The 19351-nt window shown below is 47.0% G+C and overlaps 1 protein-coding gene across 1 annotated transcript in view; it reads left to right on the forward strand.

The window, feature by feature from the left end:
• Positions 1 to 18599, forward strand: part of POLDIP3 (polymerase (DNA-directed), delta interacting protein 3) — a 29572-nt gene extending 10973 nt beyond the window's left edge. The window contains exons 2-9 of the mRNA XM_006890057.1: positions 7343 to 7733; positions 8587 to 8667; positions 9536 to 9631; positions 12080 to 12259; positions 12785 to 12862; positions 14918 to 15047; positions 17316 to 17382; positions 18422 to 18599. Of these exons, the coding sequence (XP_006890119.1) occupies positions 7343 to 7733; positions 8587 to 8667; positions 9536 to 9631; positions 12080 to 12259; positions 12785 to 12862; positions 14918 to 15047; positions 17316 to 17382; positions 18422 to 18599 (1201 nt within the window). The remainder of the gene's footprint in view (positions 1 to 7342; positions 7734 to 8586; positions 8668 to 9535; positions 9632 to 12079; positions 12260 to 12784; positions 12863 to 14917; positions 15048 to 17315; positions 17383 to 18421) is intronic.
• Positions 18600 to 19351: the final 752 nt, after the last annotated feature.

Here is a 19351-nt window from a genome sequence, read left to right on the forward strand (position 1 = left end):
GGCGCCTTCGACTCCGCTGACCGCCCGAGTCCCCCCGAAGCGAAGCCCAGCGGGCGGGGGCCTCACACTGCCCGGCGGACCCGGCCCGTCGCCCGGCCGCCTGCCCCGAGCCCCCCGCTGGTCCCCCCGGCTGTGACCCCGTCACCCCCACGATCCTCGCAGGTCCCCGCAGGTCGCGCGGGGAATGGGGTCGGACACCGGCCCGGGGCCGCCGACCTGGGGTGCCTGGTGTCGTGGCCCCCACTTCCCGGCCCACTCCCGGCTGCAGGCCGGAGCCCCAGGACCCCGCGATGTCCACTCACGGAGGACGGTCCTGCGTCCGAGTGAGAGCGCCCACTGCCCGGGGCTTGGTGTCCTCGGGTCGCGGGAGCAGGGCTGGCCCTTCTAGTGCTGAGCGGGAAGGGACCGTCCACGCGGCTGGACTCCGCCGTGTCCACCACCGCGGCTCCCCGGCCCTCCTTCCCCTCCATCCCCCACCTGTCCAGCCCTTCCTGCCCTTGACCTCAGGAGCAGTGAACAGGGGCCTTTACCCGTCCACACCCCTGTCCTTCCAGGGCCTGGGCCCCGGCGTCTCTCAGCCTTTCTCTGTGTGATGTTGGTCTTGAACAGCGTTTTTCCTGCTCTGTCCAGGACTCTAACATCCCTTTTACAGTGGTCATTGGGCAGCATCTGATTTTTCGGGTTTCAGGGTGCACGGGTTAACGTCCTGTCATGCATTGGTCCTTTGCAGTGATTGTGTCTGTGTGTCTTTGCTTCTCTTTGCTCTCCTTTGTTCCAGAAAATGAGAGAGTTCTCATTGCACCTTAGGTAGCTACTTACTAGAAAAAGAAATCATTTCATGCGCTGCTTGAAGTGAATGTTTATACGTTCTCCCGTCCACTCTGACGGGCACCCCCACTTCATCATCTGCTAACCCCTAGGCTCTGACCTCCGGTTCCGAACAGATGAGTTCAGTTCCTCAGCCGTTAGCTGTGTGGGATCCTGGGTCTCCCTCTGTGTGGCTGACTGACCCTCCCGTTTTCAGGGGCAGTAAAGGAGGAGATTGCCCCTCTTTGTCCCATGGAATAACTGCCCGATTCAAACCAAGTCCCTTTGGGTTGGCAGCACAACTCCTTACCACTGGGCCACCAGAGCGGCCAGGTCTTCTGTCTCATAAACTCATTCACTGCCCATCGCGTTCACACGCATAGCAGCCCTTCATTGGGTTTCAAGGAGAAAGACAGCAGTGTCCTCCAGTTGTGATTTACAGCCTCAGAGCCAGCACAGGTGTAATGGACTGTCCCCTGAAGGTGTAGAAGTGCTCTCTCCCACTCCCTGCAAGGAGTACCTAATTGATAAGCTTGGGGCCCTGGGCTGGCCTGCCATGATTCAGGTCCCTGCTCTCCTCATCTTCCATGTGATCTTCCACAAGCTGCTTTTCCTTTCTTTGCCTGTCTTTATAAAATGTGAGTAACAAGTACCTCATTAGAGTCTTGTCAGGATTAAGTGAAAATCGCCCAAGTGCTTCGAAAAGTGCCTGACAGACGCTCAGTGCTCAGTGGATGTTAGCTTTCATCAGCGTGATCCCTGAAGGCTTTTAAGCAAAGGAGTAATTCAATCCAATTTTCGGTTGGAAAATATTCCTTGCTGCTTTGTGAAGATTGGCTTAGGGGAGGGGAGAATGCAAGCAGGACAACTAGAGTGGAAGAGAACAGATTGCGTGCTGTTTGGGTAAATATGCTGGCAACTCCATTTTATGTCTCACCTGCATGACCAACAAAGAGAACAATGATCTGAGTGTCCTTGTCCACACATTGAAAGGTGTGGGGTTTTATCCTGTTTGCAAAATGATAAATTCGTCTGAAGAAGTTTCCTGGGTACTGATAGAAGACAGGAGTCTGGAGTTACAGGCAGAGAACAGTTGGTGATTTGCAAGGATAGCAGTACTGGAGATCAGGGTCCTACGCTGGTTACCTGAACCATGATTCTCAGCAGTAACGTGAAGAGGGTTAGATAGCCGTAGACTCAGAGTTTCAGGAGAGGAACCCAGAGCTTAAGGAGCCCAAGTCTCATAATGGGCAGTAAGCGTGCCCACCCTCCGCTTCAGAGGGCGAGAGGCTGTTTGTGGTCCTACCCTCTTCCCTGTGTGACACTAAACCTGTAGCTGTCAGTCAGTTCTGCCTCAGTAACTAGAACAGAGAACAACCCCGAGGATTTCCAAGGCCGTTCTTTACAGAAGTAGAGCAGCACATCTTTCTCCTGCAGAAGGACTGGTGGGATCCCACTGCCCACAGCTTGGTTAGTAGCTGAGCCCCACTGGACCTCCATTTCCTTAACCAGATCCCTTGAAAAGATTGTCTCAGCCAAGGACAGTCTGTCTTGCTCCTACGGAGAATTGACTTTGAACAGTGCCACAGCGGGCACATTTTCTACAGTAAGGATGGGCAGTCTCCCCACCTGGTAACTGCCCCTGAAAACCTGCTGGAGGGTCAGCTGTGAGTCGGTTCTGGCTCAAGGGCACACAGCAACAAGAGTAAATACAAGGAGCTCTGGTGATGTCATGTGTAATATGTTGCGCTGCTAACCCAAAGGTGAGTGGTTTGAATCCACCAGCTTCATGGAGAACAGTGGTCAGTCTCCTCATGAAGATCTGTACCCCAAGAAAGAGGTCAGTGGAGCAGTGATGTGAGTTGGAATTGACTTGGTGGCCGTGGATTGGGATTTTGAGTTATGGAAGATAGAGGCTAGTTAGCTTTCTTCCTGGGAAACATTTGTGTGGAGGTCTTGGGAAGAACTGGTGACTGTTAGAGAAGACATGAAGTGGACAGGACAGAAGTTCCTGTAGAACTGCAAGTGACCTTTCCCCTGTCTTTCACCTGTCTGGTCGGTCCCTTTGTTTCCATCCCCGAGCAGCCGTTTTGTTTGGTGTTCATTGCCCCTTGTACATCAGGAAAGGGGGAATAGGATGGTGCTGTTGCTGTGAGGGGACATCAGGTTGAGTAGGACGTACAGTGACCCTCTGAGCAACAGCTCTGAACCCTGTCCCGGCCCACGCCATCCTCCTCACCACTGAGACGTTGGAGCCCATTGCTGCCATCACTGTGCCAGCCCCTCTCGTTGAGGGTTTTCTTCTTTGCTGACTTTCCACCTTTCTGAAATTAATCATCCATGTATTTCTTTTCTATTGTTTTGTCTTTTCAGAATTTGATTGTAGTGAAATACATGTCGCAAAAGTTGTGTTTTACAACTTACGGGAATTAATTACATGTATATTGAGCAACCATCACAGGCACTTATTTCCAGAACATTTTCATTATCCCGACAGAAAGTTAGTAGCTTCGAGACCCAGGTAACCAGTAAGAAATATTTGTCCCCGTGCATTATCTCTGTCCATGCTGAGTATCTCATGTGCGTGGAACCATACGCTCTCTCTCCATTTGTGTTTGGACTCTTTGGCTTGGTGTGTTTTCCGAGCTCATCTGTGTGTGGTAGATGTCAGAACTTTTCTCTTTGTGGCTGGGTAACTTTCCGTTGTGTGTATGGGACTATCTTTTGTTCATCCACTCGTTTATTTGGATACTTGGGTAGTTTCCACTTTTCAGCTATTATTATGAATAATGGAACACTGAGGATTTAAGTAGAAGCATCTGTCTGAATCCCTGCTTTCAAATCTTCTGAATTTGTACCGAGGGGTGGAGTTGCTGAATAATATGGTATTTAGCTGTTTTCCTCAGCACTTGCACAGCTGCCTGTTTTAAAAACATGAAAACTCTACAGTCTACTCAGCCAGTGACCTTAGCTGGTATCAGTATGAAGGAAGATGGAATTTCCCCCCAGAATAAAAAGATCTCTGTGGAACTCTTTCTCTGACCCTCTGCCTTTCCCAGCATGGACTCTGACCCCTTCTGATAACATATCCAAAGAATGTGAAAGAGTTTCTAAGAAAGTTCTCATTGCTCTTCCTCCAAGTCAGTTTTATTGTTTTGAAAGTCTGTTTGCCAACACCACAATTATTATTTGCATTTCAGAGTTGTTGTTGTTGTTATGTGCCATCGAGTCATTGCGACTCATAGCCACCCTTTGTACAAGAGCCCTAAACGCCGTTCTATCCTGTGCCAAACTCGCCGTCTCAAACACTCATTTCCACCTCTCCACTCACAGAATTGATCCATCTCATCGAGGGTCTTCCTTTCCTGCGCTTCCCCTCCACTCTCCCAAACATGATGTCCCTCTTCAAGGACCAGTCCCTCCTTGCAACATGCCCAAAGTATGTCAGACAAAGCTTCAGAATCCTTGACTCCAGGGAGATGCTGGCTTCACCCTCTCCAAGACAAACCTGTTCATTCTCCTAGCAGTCCATGGTATATTCAACACTCTTCTCCAGCACCACAGCTCAAAGGCATCAGTTCTCTTTCTATCATCCCTATTCACTGTCCAACTCTGATGCATAGCATGTAATTGCAAAGACTATAGCCCGGATCAGGCGCACCTTAGTCTCCAGCCTGACGTCGTTGCTCTTCAGTACTCTTGAGAGGTCCCTCACAGCTGACTTTCCCAATGCAATTCGTCTCCTGATTTCCTGGCTGCTGCTACCAAGAGTGTTGACTGTGGAGCCAAGCAAACTAAAACTGTTAACTATCTCAAGCCCTTCACCATCCATGCTGATGCTGCCAGTTGAGTAGACCTCAGTAATTGTTGCACTACACTATTTTCTTCCTGTAAAATAACTGAACGTGCACACTAATCCCATTGTAGATTCTGGAAATAAGAATTCTCTTTGGATGCAAATCCACTTTAGACTTAGGGCCCTTTCCCTTGGACTGGATGTCTGTCTAAAGCTGGCTGCCATTGTTGCGTGCCTTCCTCAGGCAAAACCAAGAGGGTAGGACAGTCCTTACGTCAGACCCTCCCTGGACATCATTTGTGTACCAGGTTCCTGTTGGGATGTGAGGGAGAAAGCTCACAGTTAAGTGTGCATAGCATTGAGGATAATAGGGTGGTCAGCACTTATTCTACCTCTCAGGGCCTCGTGGAATACCTGGTGAGGATCTACGAGTAGTTGCTGAGTTCCACTGGTTTGCTGGAAGTAAGGCAATTGAGAAAGGCTTGCTCAAAACCTCCTCCACCTCCCTCATATTCCCTACCTTCCACTTTCCCCCCCTGAAGCCTGAAGTGCAGAATGTGAATCAGAAACATGAGGTAGTTCCTGCGGTGGGAGATGAGGTGAGAGTAGAAGACATGGTCAGACGGGAGGTTCTGTTTGATAGGGAACTGTGCACAGGTCTGGAGCAGGAGGATAACGTAATTGACCCTGTTTTGGAGACCTAGCCCCAGGTTGGCAGGAGTGCTTATTTGAAAACTCCTTGATGACTAATGTCTGCCTTACAACGGTGCTGCTGCCTGCTGCTGCAGAGCTGTCTTTTCATGCAGGAAAGCAGCATGGTGCTTATGAAAAGCTTCAGTAGTGATTGCCGAAAGGAATTCAGAGAGCTGGGGCAACCAGAGAACTGGATGCTCTGAATTGAAGGAGCTTAATCATGCTGTTCCTGTGTTCACCACAGCCATCACCTCCCTCGCCCCCAGTGTACTTTTTTTGTTGTTCAGCTAGATAAAAGTGCAGCCCAGGGGGAGCTCTGGTGGCCAAGTGGCAAGAAGCCGCACTGCAATCCCAGGGGTACACAGTTCGAATGCACCAGATGCTCTGCTGGAGAAGGAGGCGCAATATCCTCCTGTACCAGTCAGATCCGATTTGACGGGACACGCACACAAAATAATAAAAATAAAAAAAGTGCAGCCCAAGGCATCCTGATCACTCTCCCCCTCCCAAAAAACCCACCAAAACCCAACCAGAACGAAACAAGATGGTGTGTGGTTTCTCTTGAGTGATCAGATGCACTGGCCCTGGAATGTGCACTGGAATTCTGAGGTTTCTCTCCACTGGTAGGGAGGGGGCAGTTCACCTTTCATTAGCTCTGCAAGCTTTGGTTTCTGCATTTGGACTCACACATAGTGTGTTGATGCTGTAACTAGAGTTAATGAACCCTGGTGGCGTAGTAGGTTACATGCTAGCCTGCTAACAGGACGTGAGTGCTTGGTATCTGCCAGCTGCTTTAAGAGAGAAATGTCTGCTCCTCTTAAGATTTACAGCCTCAGAAACCTATTGGAGTGGTTCCCTGAGTACAAACTGACTTGATAGCAGTGGGCTGGATCCCCCCCCATTTGATTTGTTGGGGTTTTTTTGATTGCTATGTTAAAATCTAACCCTTCACTTTTGATGAATCTGTGATCTAGGGAGTCTCAAGATTCCGAGGCTCCTTAAGACTCAGTTTCCTCATTTATAAAATGTAGTTAACTCATAAGTTTATTGTAAGCTTATAAAAATCATGTGTCAACATTTATTGACCTGTACTGAGCACTCAAACGTTTTTGTTGATCTCTAAAAAAGATCTCTAAAGATCCCTGGATACAGCACAGTGCCCTTGGCTATTGCTCAGGAAGCTGACAGTCATTCCACAGAGGAAGACCCAGCAGGTCAGCTACTGTAAATACCAGCTGTTGAAAACCCTGCTGCCTGCCATTCTGTTTTGACACACATGGGGTCCATGAGTGAGTGAGAATTCACTTGATGGCAATGAGGTCAGTGTTTGGTTTTAGTGAGCCTGCAAACGTTTTCGTTTATCGCTTCCCTTATGCTCTAAACCAGACTCACATGGTAGCTTTTTTCTTGGTCTCAGCCCAGTTGGAGGCATCTGATTGCATTGAAGGTTTGAGGCTACCTGGCACCCTTTATTTTAATAATCGTTTAACCTCTCGTAAGCCTGTTTCAGTGGAGTTGTTTTATAACCATTGAGTCAGAATATAGCTGAAGCTCCAGCGGCTTTTCAGAGGCTATAAATCAAGCAGGCGTTGCTTGCAGAACAGCTGATGATGGATCCAGACCATATATACCTGTACACTCAGCCCTCAGAGTGGCCTAAGTTTGTTTCGGTGGGTGGAATAATGTCTGCATCTTGGGGGGCTGCGAGACATGGTTGAGAGAATAATTATGGAATCCATGTGTTTTGGAAACTGTAAAATTGCTCATCGTACATACGTGGAAGTATGTTACTTTAGTGTCTCCAAACACTCTGTAAGTAGCAGAGCCCTAGTGTGAGAACAGTGGCAGCCTCTTATTCCCAGTTTTGCTTACGGCACATAGAGTTAAAAGCCTCGTGTTTACTCTGTCGGCTTACTTGCTCCTCGGGCTGGAAACTTGGTGGTCTCTGTCAGGACCTTTTCCTTCCTAGTGCCAAGTACATCACTGTACTTGCAACAGCTGCTGTGGCTCTCCAGACCCATTTAATATTCCCTTTTTTGTTTGTAGGCTCAATGTCAGAGCAGGACTTGGAGGGGTCCGATCTCGTGTGGGCATCCATCAGAGCCTTCTCAGCCAGCCAGTACGCACAACCACCTTCCAGCAGAGATTTGATGCCCGTCAAAAGATTGGCCTCTCAGATGCCAGGCTCAAGCTGGGAGTCAAGGATGCCCGGGAGAAGCTTTTACAAAACGATGCTCGGTTTCGAATCAAAGGGAAAGTGCAGGATGCACGAGAGATGCTCAACTCCCGAAAGCAGCAAAGTACAGTGCCCCAGAAACCACGCCAGGTGGCCGATGCCCGAGAGAAGATCAGCTTGAAACGCAGTTCCCCTGCTGCCTTCATGAGCCCGCCTGTCGTCACAGTGACTCCTGCTCTGAAGCTCACCAAGACCATCCAGGTGGGTCAGAACTTTTTATACGTGTTCTAGTCAAGTAACACATAAAGAGGGCAAAATACTATCTCAGTTTTATATAAAAGAATGAGCTCTGGTGGCTTGGTGGTAAGGAGTTGGGCTGCCAGTCTAAAGACACACGGTTTGAATCCATCAGGTGCTCCAAGGAAGAAATATTTGCTGTCTCTGGAAACCTGCTGGAGGGTCAGCTGTGAGTTGGTTCTGACTCGATGGTACATAATAGCAATGCTATAAAAGAAAATAAAGGACCAGAGAAAATAAGTAACATTCCCTCCTGAAATTGATGGTAGGAGAGGAAGAGATGGGGAAGAATCAAGTGAACATTTGCTGAACATGTAATATATAGTAGGCACTTGACATAAATTGCCTATTTCTTGTTGTGAATATAGACTAGTGACCCAATTTTATAGAAGAGTCTGCTTCCAAAAGGTTATAGCCTTGAAATCCCTACAGAGCATAGTTCTACTCTGAACACCCAACTTGATGGTATCAAACAATAACAACTGAGATGCAGATTCTTCTACAAAACTAAGGGTGGGTTGGCACCATCAGAAGTGGGAGGAGTCAGCAGAGGAGCTCAGTCAGACCCTCCGGGTCCTGGTACACAGTATGTACCTTGAGAACCACGACAGCTGCAGCTTCCTTCAGATCTCCCTCCACGTGCCTATCAGTCTCTGGAATGTCACTTCTCCTTTACTTTCCTGCTTTAGGAGACACTTTATAGTTTTTTAAACCAAAAACTAAAGCAAGGTCCCCACAATCTTTCAAGTTCCATCTTCTGCTCACAGAAACACAAATAAACCCAGTAGAATGAATTATGACCACTGGATCCTTTTAGGTTCCACAGCAGAAGACCATGGTTCCACTTCATCCTGCTGGAATGAGGATCAACGTCGTCAATAACCAGCAGCCCAAACAGGTAGGATTGAGAGCGAGCGAGCACACGTTGTTGGAGGAGCAGTTGCAGTCACTTTCCTGTGCATGAATGGCTTTTTAGAAAAAACCTCTTAGTAAAGGCAGGGCAGTAAGGGGCAGAAGGGCAAACTGAAAGTTAACATGTTTTATTAATTAAAATAGAATGTGTTTAATATAGAAAATTTGCAAAATAGATTAATTTTAAAAGTTCTTGCTCTTATTCTGCAGAGCTAGCTAGCTTTCTCCTAATGTTGAGTTCCACCACGTGTTGACTTCCCCCTAAAATGTCGTCATTTTATGCAAAGTTGTAATTGTGTTCTTACCCAATTTTGAATCACTTTTCCCCGTGTTTCTGGAATGCTTCACATCCACAGTTAATCTTTCTGTTAACTAGCCATTGACTCTATGATCTACACTTTTGAGTGATTTTTTTTGGTTGTTGCTGTTGTAATATTCACTATTGTAAATTCTTGTATTTTTCATAAATCTTTTTCTAGATTTGGGGTTATTTGACTAGGTGAGAATCCTTGGGTTGATGGACTTTTGATGCCAGAGCATAAAATGCTTTGGAGACTTGTACACATTATCTCCAGTTGTGAAAAGTGCTCCAAGTTGCAGTCCTTGCCCCAGACCCTTGCAGGCAGGGAGGCAGGCGAGTATGACTTGTGCCCTAGCCTTTGAGACTCCTCCTGGGACACCTCCCCTAGTTCTCAGTTCTCCCTCATACAACAGCAGTCGCTTCCCTCCTATGCTTGTTCCAGAGTGCTGTTGAGGGTCTACCGAGCACAGATTGCATTGAGTGCCCTGAACGCTTTTGGACAAAGATCTATTAGTGTCTGGTTTTTTTTTTGTGTGTTTTTTTTTGTTCTTAGAATTTATACGACCTGGATGAAGAGGATGATGTTACAGCACCTGTTCCTAGTAAACAGATGAAAGTCTCATCCATTGGCAGCTTTGTCTACCATCCAGTATGACATTTTTATAAAATGTTGTTGTGTCAGAGTATATATAACAACGTTTGCCATTTCCGCCAGCATATTTTCTGCATCCGCTGGGTGTGAGGTCAGATGAATGTGAGAGATTGTGGAACTTGGGCTTTCAGTACAGAATGTGCTTATCATTTGGATCATAACATTTTCTGAACTAGAACCAGCCCCACGCTTTGCTTTGTAAATACTGAGAACAGGCTGTCTAGAGACTGGCTTGTGATTCCATAGTGAGTAGACGGCTGAGCCGCAGCTCTCTGTTGTTGGATAGGAGAAAATCCAGGGGAAACGTGTATAATAAAAGGAATCACATTTTGCTTCCTCTGTGCCAAGACAGCCTGCTCCAGGTCTTCCCACACAGCAGCTTTGGCCCTAGTCTGATTTCCTTGATTAGTAGGTGAGCACAGATATTCGGACTTGCCTGTGGGCGTTTCCAGGTACAGCTTACACGTCAGGAATCTTGGTGTGCCAGTGAAGTAGAAGGAGAACAACATCTCAGTATCCATTCAAGTGATCTCTCAGGGTGAGGGTGTCAGACTGTGCTTTAAGAGGCCCAGAGACTGTGTTGTTTATCAACCAGTGTTTCTCTTACTACTGGAGCTCTTAAAGTGGCTCAGGTTGGCTGCTGAGGGGTCTATCAATGGAGCTCAATGCTAATGCTAGGTAGAATTTAGAAGTATGTAAATATTTCTGTTCACTTACATACGGTACTTGTCCTCTTCTGCAGTGTACAATTATTGCATGATTAATTTAGAAGACAGGTCCCTATGAGGCAGAGGTTAAAGATGCCCCAGATATCCAGCTTTTCTGAACTGCTGTACCACTTACTCTTCTCTGACATCAGCTTCTCCTCTTCCCCTCCCTATTCTTTCTCCTTACTTGAACTTTCATAATTCACTGGAACATTACGCAGAACTCTCAAACCATTTAGACAATTGCTTATTTGGTTGTGGAGTCTGGCAAGGTCCAAGCCTGTGGGTCAGAAGTCGGTCTGGAGGCTTCTACTGACTCAGGTTATTTTGAAATAGGTGAACCCCAATTGGAAGGTATGATAATAAGCTGCTGGCTCACATTCCAAGAACCAGAGGACAAGGAGCTGTATGTAAGGTCCAGAGCATTCCTATAAGTAATATAGACCATATATCCTCAAGGGACCTAATAGTAACTTAATCATACCCTGTAGAAAGACTGGGACTCAGGACAGATCTCATCCCAGTCTTGTCTCCTTAACATCATAGAACTCACTCAAAACCAGACCGTATCCACAGGTGTACAGGCAGTGCCAGAAAAAGGACATCTTGTAGAGTCTAGTGGATAAGGAGTTGTATTGCCAGCCCAAGGCAGATGGTTCAAATCAACCAGCTATTCTGCAGGAGAAAGATGGACAGTCACCTCCTGTGTTACTTGCAGCCTCTGAAAACCCACTGGAGGGCCAACTGAGTTGGTTTCAACCTGATGACACACAACAACATAGCTTGAAAGGGTCGTATTAGCTAATTTATTGTACCTCAGGTAGTATACCTCTTTTACAGATAAAGAAACACAGAGCAGTTAGTTAAATAATCCTGCCTTAGTCACTCAGGCTACATTCAGAACTTGAGCCTAAGCCGTCAAGACTGCAGGCTCTCGTGTTCAAGTATTATACCATGCTGACTTAGGATTGGTTTGGGAACATAGACTTCTATAGGGTGGATATTTCATCCATCCTTGGAGAAGCCTCACAGATCTACCCTGTCCTACACTCTGGCTGCGGTGTTTCTCTTGAGCGGTGAATACCTCCCTAAATAGATGGGACCACCTTCCACTTCTGCTTCACTCATCTCTTCCTTCAGATGCATTCATATAGAAGTGTTTACTGGATTATTTTTCCAAGGAACCGCTTGCCAGTTTGAATGGTGGGGTTATTGTGGGTGGTCTGCACATGTTGACTGTGCTGGCCTGTCCCCAGAAGTCTGAGAGCTGGTAAGGCAGGCCTGTGTGTGTGCCTTTGTATGGTTGTAGGTTCCTGTGCTCAGCCAGTCCAGAGATGGTGGTCTGCCATTGTGTAGAAATGTAACTGGGTATAAATGTCACTTCACGCTTTCGGCCTTGTTAGCCCGAAGTTACAGTTTTCATAAAGTTTTAGTGATGTGGTTTCTGGGTTAGTTTCTTAGGTCAGTGTTGTGTTAAAGGTTGTTATGAAGGACTTTGCATACTCTGACTGCTGCATCTGTGAGCATGTGTGCCAGCTCTGCTTTCTTCCTTACCCTTCTCCTCCCTGTGGGACATTTGTGGTAGCAACAGCCTTTTTGGCTGCAGATCTCTGCTTGACTTGAGGCATTGAAGGTGGGTTGTCAGCCATGCATGTAGCTGGTTCTCAGTCCTCTGGGGCTTCTTCACAGGAGTCCACGGCTCCGGCTTCTCAGATTTCTTCCTGCCTCTCTTGTTTAGGCTGGGCTGAGCAGCTCCAGGCTGTCCTTGTCCAGGGCTCTCCCTCTCACCAAAGTGGTCCAGAATGATACCTATACAGCTCCAGCACTCACCTCCTCCGTTCGAACAAAGGCCTTGACCAGCATGTCGCGGACACTGGTGAACAAAGAGGAACCCCCTAAAGACCTGCCCCCGGCTGAGGTGAGTTCAAGGTGAAGGAGAGGAAATGCCTGCCCATCCTAGCTGAGCCTGTCTGCTGCTTGGCAGTGTGCTCAGCTCTGTGTCTGGTCCTCACAAGGCCTTTTATAAACAAGCCAGGGCCTAAGAGTATCCAGCCCTCTGGCGCTTGCAGGCTGGTACACCACATCTGGTGGTGGGATAGAGGTCCACCAGAATAGACCTTTCGGGGGCATTGAGGAAAGGGCATCCAGTTCCTCATGAAAAGGGGGAAAGCTTCAAGGAGAAGCCATGTGAGCTGGATGGCTCTTAAAATAGGAGTGGCATAACAGAGAGACAGAGACTTAGAGGCTTAAGAGGACCCAGAATATTTGAGAAATGCGTTCTGTTTTCCTGGTGTAGGTGGTGGATGTGTGTTTGGGCTGAGGACTGTGGTCCGATTGTAACTGACCTTGCATGTTCTGGGCCCCTGTGGTCACTTACGTGGAGTGAGTGTGGGGGGAGCTCATGCCTGTCTCTGACCTCTGCTAACACTCTTGTCTGTGGCAGCCTGCGTTCAGCCCCCTGGAAGGCACGAAGATGACCGTGAATAACCTGCACCCACGCGTCACCGAGGAGGACATTGTTGTAAGTACTGTGGCTGCAGAATTGTCAGTCTTAAATAAGGCTTATGTCAGGGGCCCTTCGCCGCATCTCCAGATGTGGAGATCTGCGCAGGAGACTAATGGAACTCACAGTAGAGATGTAGTCATGGCTGGGATTCATTAGAATAATAAGAAACAACAAAATCAGCCAAGAAAAAGGCACCTGGAGCAAAGTCCCTGGGAAACTAGGTACGAGCTTTCGGACCGCTCACTCGCCGTAGAGGCACCTGAACTTGACTCAGCTGTGACAGCGTGCATATGTGTGGTCTGCTGGCGAAGATCACTAGTGAGTCAGTGCTCAGGGGTTTTGTTGCTGTTGGCTTGTCATGTAGGACCTTTCACCTAGAACTTTTGTCTCAGGTTTCCCTAAGGAAAGCAGGTATTGAGCATAAACCGTGTTGTTTGCGTGAAGAATCTGGGCATAATGAGGCTCTCTTACCAGTTTTGGTCACCTGGAATCTGAGTTCCCAGATTGCTGCCCACCTTGTTACAGGTCTTGGAGATGGCAACCTTCAGGCCTACTGCATCAGCACTTCACTGTGTCAGTGGTGGTTCTTAGCAAGTATTGGGTACCAGGTGTGAATCTCAGGATGTCTATGCTTCTAAATGGGATTGTTTTATTCTCACTGTGCAATACGTGCTGTCTTAATTACCCAATGGTACTATAACAGCGAGCACAATGATGGCTTTAATAAGCGGAAATTGATTCTTTTACAATTGAAGAAGCTACAAGTCCAAATTTAAGATGCCAGCTCCAGAGAAAGCCCTGCTCGCTCATTGTTGGTTGTGGAGAGAGAAGTCCTTGTTTTCTCAGCATCTGTAGGCCAGGAGGCATTTCTTGAGTAATCTCATGTGTCTTAGTCTTCCCTAAGGTCAAGCTACCTAACAAAAAGGCTGAGTCCAAAAGGATGTACTCCTTCCTGGCAAGGATTCCTCCTCTCAGCTCCCCCCCCCTTCCCCCATTTATCTCTCTGGAATGAAAGGTAGTGTAGGCCACACCCTAGAGAAGTGTCCCTTCTGTCTGTAGGGAAGGGAGAGGATAAGGCTGGGAAAAGGGTACTGTCCTCCACCCTTGATTCTTTTATAGCTGTTCGATTTACCAGATCGTAGGGGATCATTACCTAATTTCCACATTAAATCCTGGGACTTGTGTTTTGAGGGACACAGTTTAATCCATTATAAACATCCATGGACTGACAGTACTGTCACCTGCTGGTTAATTGGATGGCCCTCTTGCTCTGTCCTGTCTCACCTACACCAGTGTGGTCAAAACTTCCTTTTCAAATTCATTTTCATTCTGATGTCAGACAGCATGAGCTTAAAATCACTTGTGTATACAGATATGTAATACTTAAACAATAGCAATAAAATCAGCATCTCATCTTAGTTTGAGTAACATTTCCCCCATTATCATTAAAATAAAATGGACAATTTCATGAGCCACTTTCCTCATCCTCCTCACACCCTTCTGATGGCTAGTTTGCAGAAGAAAAGCTTGGATGCTAGTTAACCCCCATCTGTCCAGACCCTGCACCCTCTCTGGCTTCAGTCCCTTTGTCAAGTGAGGAAGGGATTGGAACATGGTAGGGTGGCAACATCTGTGTACAAAGCATTGCCTTATGAACGACCGTGGATGAACTCACAGCAGCCCTAGGAGATAGTCTAGGCCAGACCTTTGCTCCCTGTTTTCACAAGAAAAAACTTGGTGCAGAGAACTTAAATAACCTGCTGACAGGTCATTCAGCTGATAGAAGGTCAAGCCACAATGATCAAACCCAAACCTGGGTCTTGGTGACTTGCAATAATTCGCGTTCCTGGTTTAGCAGAGACTTGACAGTGTCATGTCCTGGGGAAACCACTCAATCCTTAAAAACTGGAACAAGGTCTAGCAAACTCTTGTGTAGTTTATTAGCCAGTGATTTTGTATTAGGAACCAATGCAGCCACCAGCCTACCCAGAGTCCCCCGAGTGTGGTTGGCAGGCAGTCAGGGTGGCCGCCTGGAATTCGCTGCAGCCCTCCCCCTCTTGTTCTCTGCAGGAGCTTTTCTGTGTGTGTGGAGCCCTCAAGCGGGCTCGGCTGGTCCATCCTGGGGTAGCAGAAGTGGTCTTTGTGAAGAAAGATGATGCTATCACTGCGTATAAGAAGTACAACAACCGGTGTCTGGATGGTAAGTAGGAACAGCACCTTCTCACTTCCATGCTTAACCCCGTTGTTAAACCACTAGGTCAGTCCACATGCTTGAGGGTCTTCCTCTCCTTCCCCAAACCTCTGCCTTTCCCAGCATCATGTCCCTCTCCAAGGAACAGCCCCCCCTTGCAGCATGCCCAGAGTATGTGAGGTAAAAACTTCTATCATCTTTGCCTCAAAGAGCACTCCAGGTGCACCTTCTTTTATGACATACTTATTGTTATTTTGACAGTTCAGGGGATGTTCAGTACTCTTCTTCAACCACAGTTCTTTCATCCTTATTCACTGTCCAGCTTTCAGATGTATAGCAAGTAATTGGAAAGGCTATGGCCTGAATCAGAAACACCTTAGTCCTCAAACTGATATCATTACTCCTCAATAATTTGGAGAGGTCCCTAACTGCAGACTTTCCCAGGGCAGTATATTTCCTGATTTTCTGACTGCTGGTACCAAGGGTGTTGATTGTGGATCCAAATGAGTTGAAGTTATTGACAGTTTCAATATTGTCACCAGCTGTCATGATGTTGCCTGTCAGTCTCTTGGTGAGAATCTTTGTTTTCTTGACATTAAGATGCAATTCATATTGTAGTTGTATTCTTTGATTTTCTGCAACAAGTTCTTCAAGTGCTCACTTTAAGCGAGCAAGGTTGTTTCATCTGCGTAGCACAGGTTATTGATGAGTCTTCCTCCAATCTTGATGCCACATTCTTCATAGATTCCAGCTTCTTGAGTAATTTACTCAGCATACAGATTGAATAGGTATAGGTAAAGCAGTTAAAATACAATGGCTTGGTCAAGTGCAAATGAAAAGAAATATTTCTCTGTTTATCATAGTCTTGACTATTGCTCCACTTGTAAGAATTTTTGTTCTCTTGTTGAGGTGTATTCCATAGTAAAGACTATAAGACTATCATCTTTGCTTTTCATCAGCAGGCGTTTAAAGTCTGCTTCGTTTTCAGTAAACAAGGTCTTGTCACTAGCATTTTGCACATCAGTGAGTTGTTGACCCGACCTGGTGCTGCCTCCTTTCATTATTTGCTTGGCGTGCATGTTGAATGTTAGGTCGAAGGATACAACCCTGACGCACACTTGTCTTGATTTTGAACCCACACACTAACTTCTTCCTATGTCACTGACTGCTTCTTGGTCTGTGTTCCAAGGTCTCTTGTCTTTGATGGTTCCCTGGGGTGTGAAGTGCTCCATGGTAGGTTGCAGTTGATGTCTAGCCCTTTGTAGGGATAATTTTCAAGGTCAGTCCTTGAAGTTTGTTTTGACCTTGTGAGGACTTCTTTTACCTGTGCCTTTTCCTAGTAAACTAGATAATAAATATTTAACTTGCTAGTTGTTCTCATGATTTCTTCTTAATTGCTTACCACCAAAATCTCTATTTTAGAGATTACTTTTACGGTTGAAGGGAAGGTCTCACACTCTGTTTCACTTAAAATCAGTTCTTTTTCGGAAGAGGTTTCACGTTCGCAGGGAGACCTGGTGGCTTAAAAGCTTAAGCTGCTAAATGAAAAGTTGGATCAGCTCCACCAGCCACTCCTTGGGGCAAAGATGGGCAGAGTGCTCTCATCATGATTTCCAGGCTCAGAAACCTGATCTGTCCTGTCAGGTCACTGTGAGGCAGAGCCAACTCAGGAACAGTGAACTTGGTCTTTGATTGGTTGGAATTGTCTGTTCTTATGGCCTATCTTTTCCCCCTGAGCTAAACCTCTGAGTCAGCTGTAGAGTCGGAGAAGTGGGATGGTTGGGACAGTGGACAGTCTCTCATAGTGACACCTCTGCTCTTGGTCTTCGCAGACTGCCATTACCATCGTTGAACCTTCATCCCATGAGGTGTTTGTGGTTGGACTCTGACTTGCAGCCCTGTATAAGCTTTCTCCTCGGGAGATGAGTTGGGTGGATAAGGAAGCTCTGTGCTTGGAGACCCTGTGCAGCACAGACAGGAGGGGCAGGGAATGCTGACTGCTGCTCTGCTGGGAGCTGAGCCCATTTTCCCTCACTCCTCTTATCTCTCTTCCACAGAAAGTAAAATGTTGCTTCTCGGTGCTGTCCTGAGGTTTCCTGCATGTCACAACCTGGGCTTTTCTCAATCTCTGGGCTTTGCTAAAAGCCATCAGCCTGGTCCCCACCTGTGGACCTGGTGGTGGGTGGGTGCTGTGGCCCTGGGTGATGGAGCTCATGACCGTTTTTCTCTCTCGTGTAAGGAACTGAGTTCTCACTGCAGCCTTCTCTTATTTTTCAGGGCAGCCAATGAAGTGCAACCTTCATATGAATGGGAACGTCATCACCTCGGACCAGCCCATCCTGCTGTGAGTTCTAAGCCTGGAACCCAGGGCACAGGGAGGGTCAGCTTTTGAGGCTTTTCTGTTTATGCTTCTCGATCATCTTTTATTCTGTATCACAACTCTTCTCATCATTCTCTTTGCCATTCCCTCTGTTCTGTCCGTAGTCACTCAGTCACAGGTCGTAAATGTTAGTTTACAATGGGGCTCATTTTGTCATTTCTACGGAGAATGATCTCAGTAAGGCCTGTCAGAAGTTTGGAAACACCTGAGAGAAAGGTGGATGTTTCTGTACAGTTGCAGGCATCCTTCAAACAGAATTGGGATGGGAATGAGTGCCAGGTGCCACCCTTTTGTATACACACCTGAACCTGCATGTCTGGGATGGGAATGGGGAATTCTCTGGAGCTCAAGACACTTAAACTGTTTGCAGCAGGACACAGGATGTCATTTTATAGACACAGACCCAGGAAGGATACTAGACTTGCTGTGGCCACTTGATCTGTGCGTGGCAGAACCGGGGTGTCACCAACTTTCTCGATTCCTAGCCATTGTAGCTTCTCTGTCTATGACTCTTGCCTTGACATTTTGGGTACTTGTTGGTAGCATGTCTCTCAGATTCATACAGTTGTACTCCTGTTAATTATTAGAAAACAAACACGCTCAGAAAGAGTTACTTTAACCTTTTTTTTGGCCAAAGACCAAGACTGGAAACCTGAGAAGTCAACTGTTTCTAAACTTTGTTTCAGGAATAAATTTTGAAAAGTAGTTTTGTGACCTAATTTGGGAAACATTGGTCACAAAAGAGTTAAATTGCGTCTTCACTGTAGGTCTTCTCAGAATGTGCCAGTACATGTTACCCAGAATTCCTAAAGCAGATGCATCTCAGAGTTTCCTTCAGTAAATAAGAAAAATGACTGTTTGCTGCAAAATGAAATAAGATGGCAGGTGTAGAAAGGATGGCATTGGTTGCCTTGCTCATAACAGATGCTCAGTAAATGCAGGCTCCCTGCCCTGCATCAGGGGAAAATAGATAAGGATTTTGACTCCTCTCTGCTCTCCACAGGCGATTGAGTGACAGCCCCTTAGCGAAAAAGGAGACTGAGCTTCCTCGCAGGATGAGTTCTGCCTCTTCCTCGAACCCTCCTGCCGAAGTGGACCCTGACACCATCCTGAAGGCGCTCTTCAAGTCCTCGGGGGCCTCTGTGACCACACAGCCCACAGAATTCAAAATCAAACTTTGAGTGGGGAAGCAAGGAGGAGGAGGAGGAGGGTGGCTCTCTTTCCCAAAGCCAAGCGTGTGACCAATGGGCCATTGGACTGGAGGCCCTCAAATGGGAAGGGTCACCAGAGGAGAAATCTTCCACTGGACAGGACCCACTTTTCTGTGTTGTCTTCTGCCCTCTGCCCATCTATTTGTTAACATTTCCTGTAGTGTGTTTTTCTGCTCTTCATCTCATCAAGGTAGGCTTGTGTTTCTCAAAATATTCCTGCTCTACCTAATGTCAGCCCCAAACAGAATTCTCACCTGGAAATACAGCACTAAGTTCTCCAAATTGTCCTCTCTGTGGTCCTGTGAGTGCAGGACTGGAGCTGTTTGAGTCGGATTGTTTTCTAGATGAGGGGACATTGCACCGCTTGCCATCATAATGGAAACCAGATTGGCTTGAGAGTGAGCCTAAGTGGAGGGTCACAGGGTCTGATTTCTCCCCAAGATGGTTCTGGAGAGAACCATGTGGCTGGTCTCTCTACTAGGCCCTGACTCTTGGCTTGGAAAACCGCTGCGATGCCTGGTGACCACAGGTAATTTTCAAGGCTCACATTTTCCTTTTCCCTTGAGTTTTACTGATGTCCAGCCCCAGTCCTCTTGGCCTCTGGATGTCACTGCAGGGAGGACTTGATCTGTTGGTGGCACATGTCACATCCTAGGTTTTTTGCAAATGCCAGCCAGATCAACTCTCCATTTGTATGTTTTCAGCACCTTGCACCCTGTGGC

This window comes from Elephantulus edwardii, unplaced genomic scaffold (genome assembly GCF_000299155.1).
Source record: "Elephantulus edwardii isolate Elephantulus edwardi_28Jun2011 unplaced genomic scaffold, EleEdw1.0 scaffold00086, whole genome shotgun sequence".
NCBI lineage: Eukaryota > Metazoa > Chordata > Mammalia > Macroscelidea > Macroscelididae > Elephantulus > Elephantulus edwardii.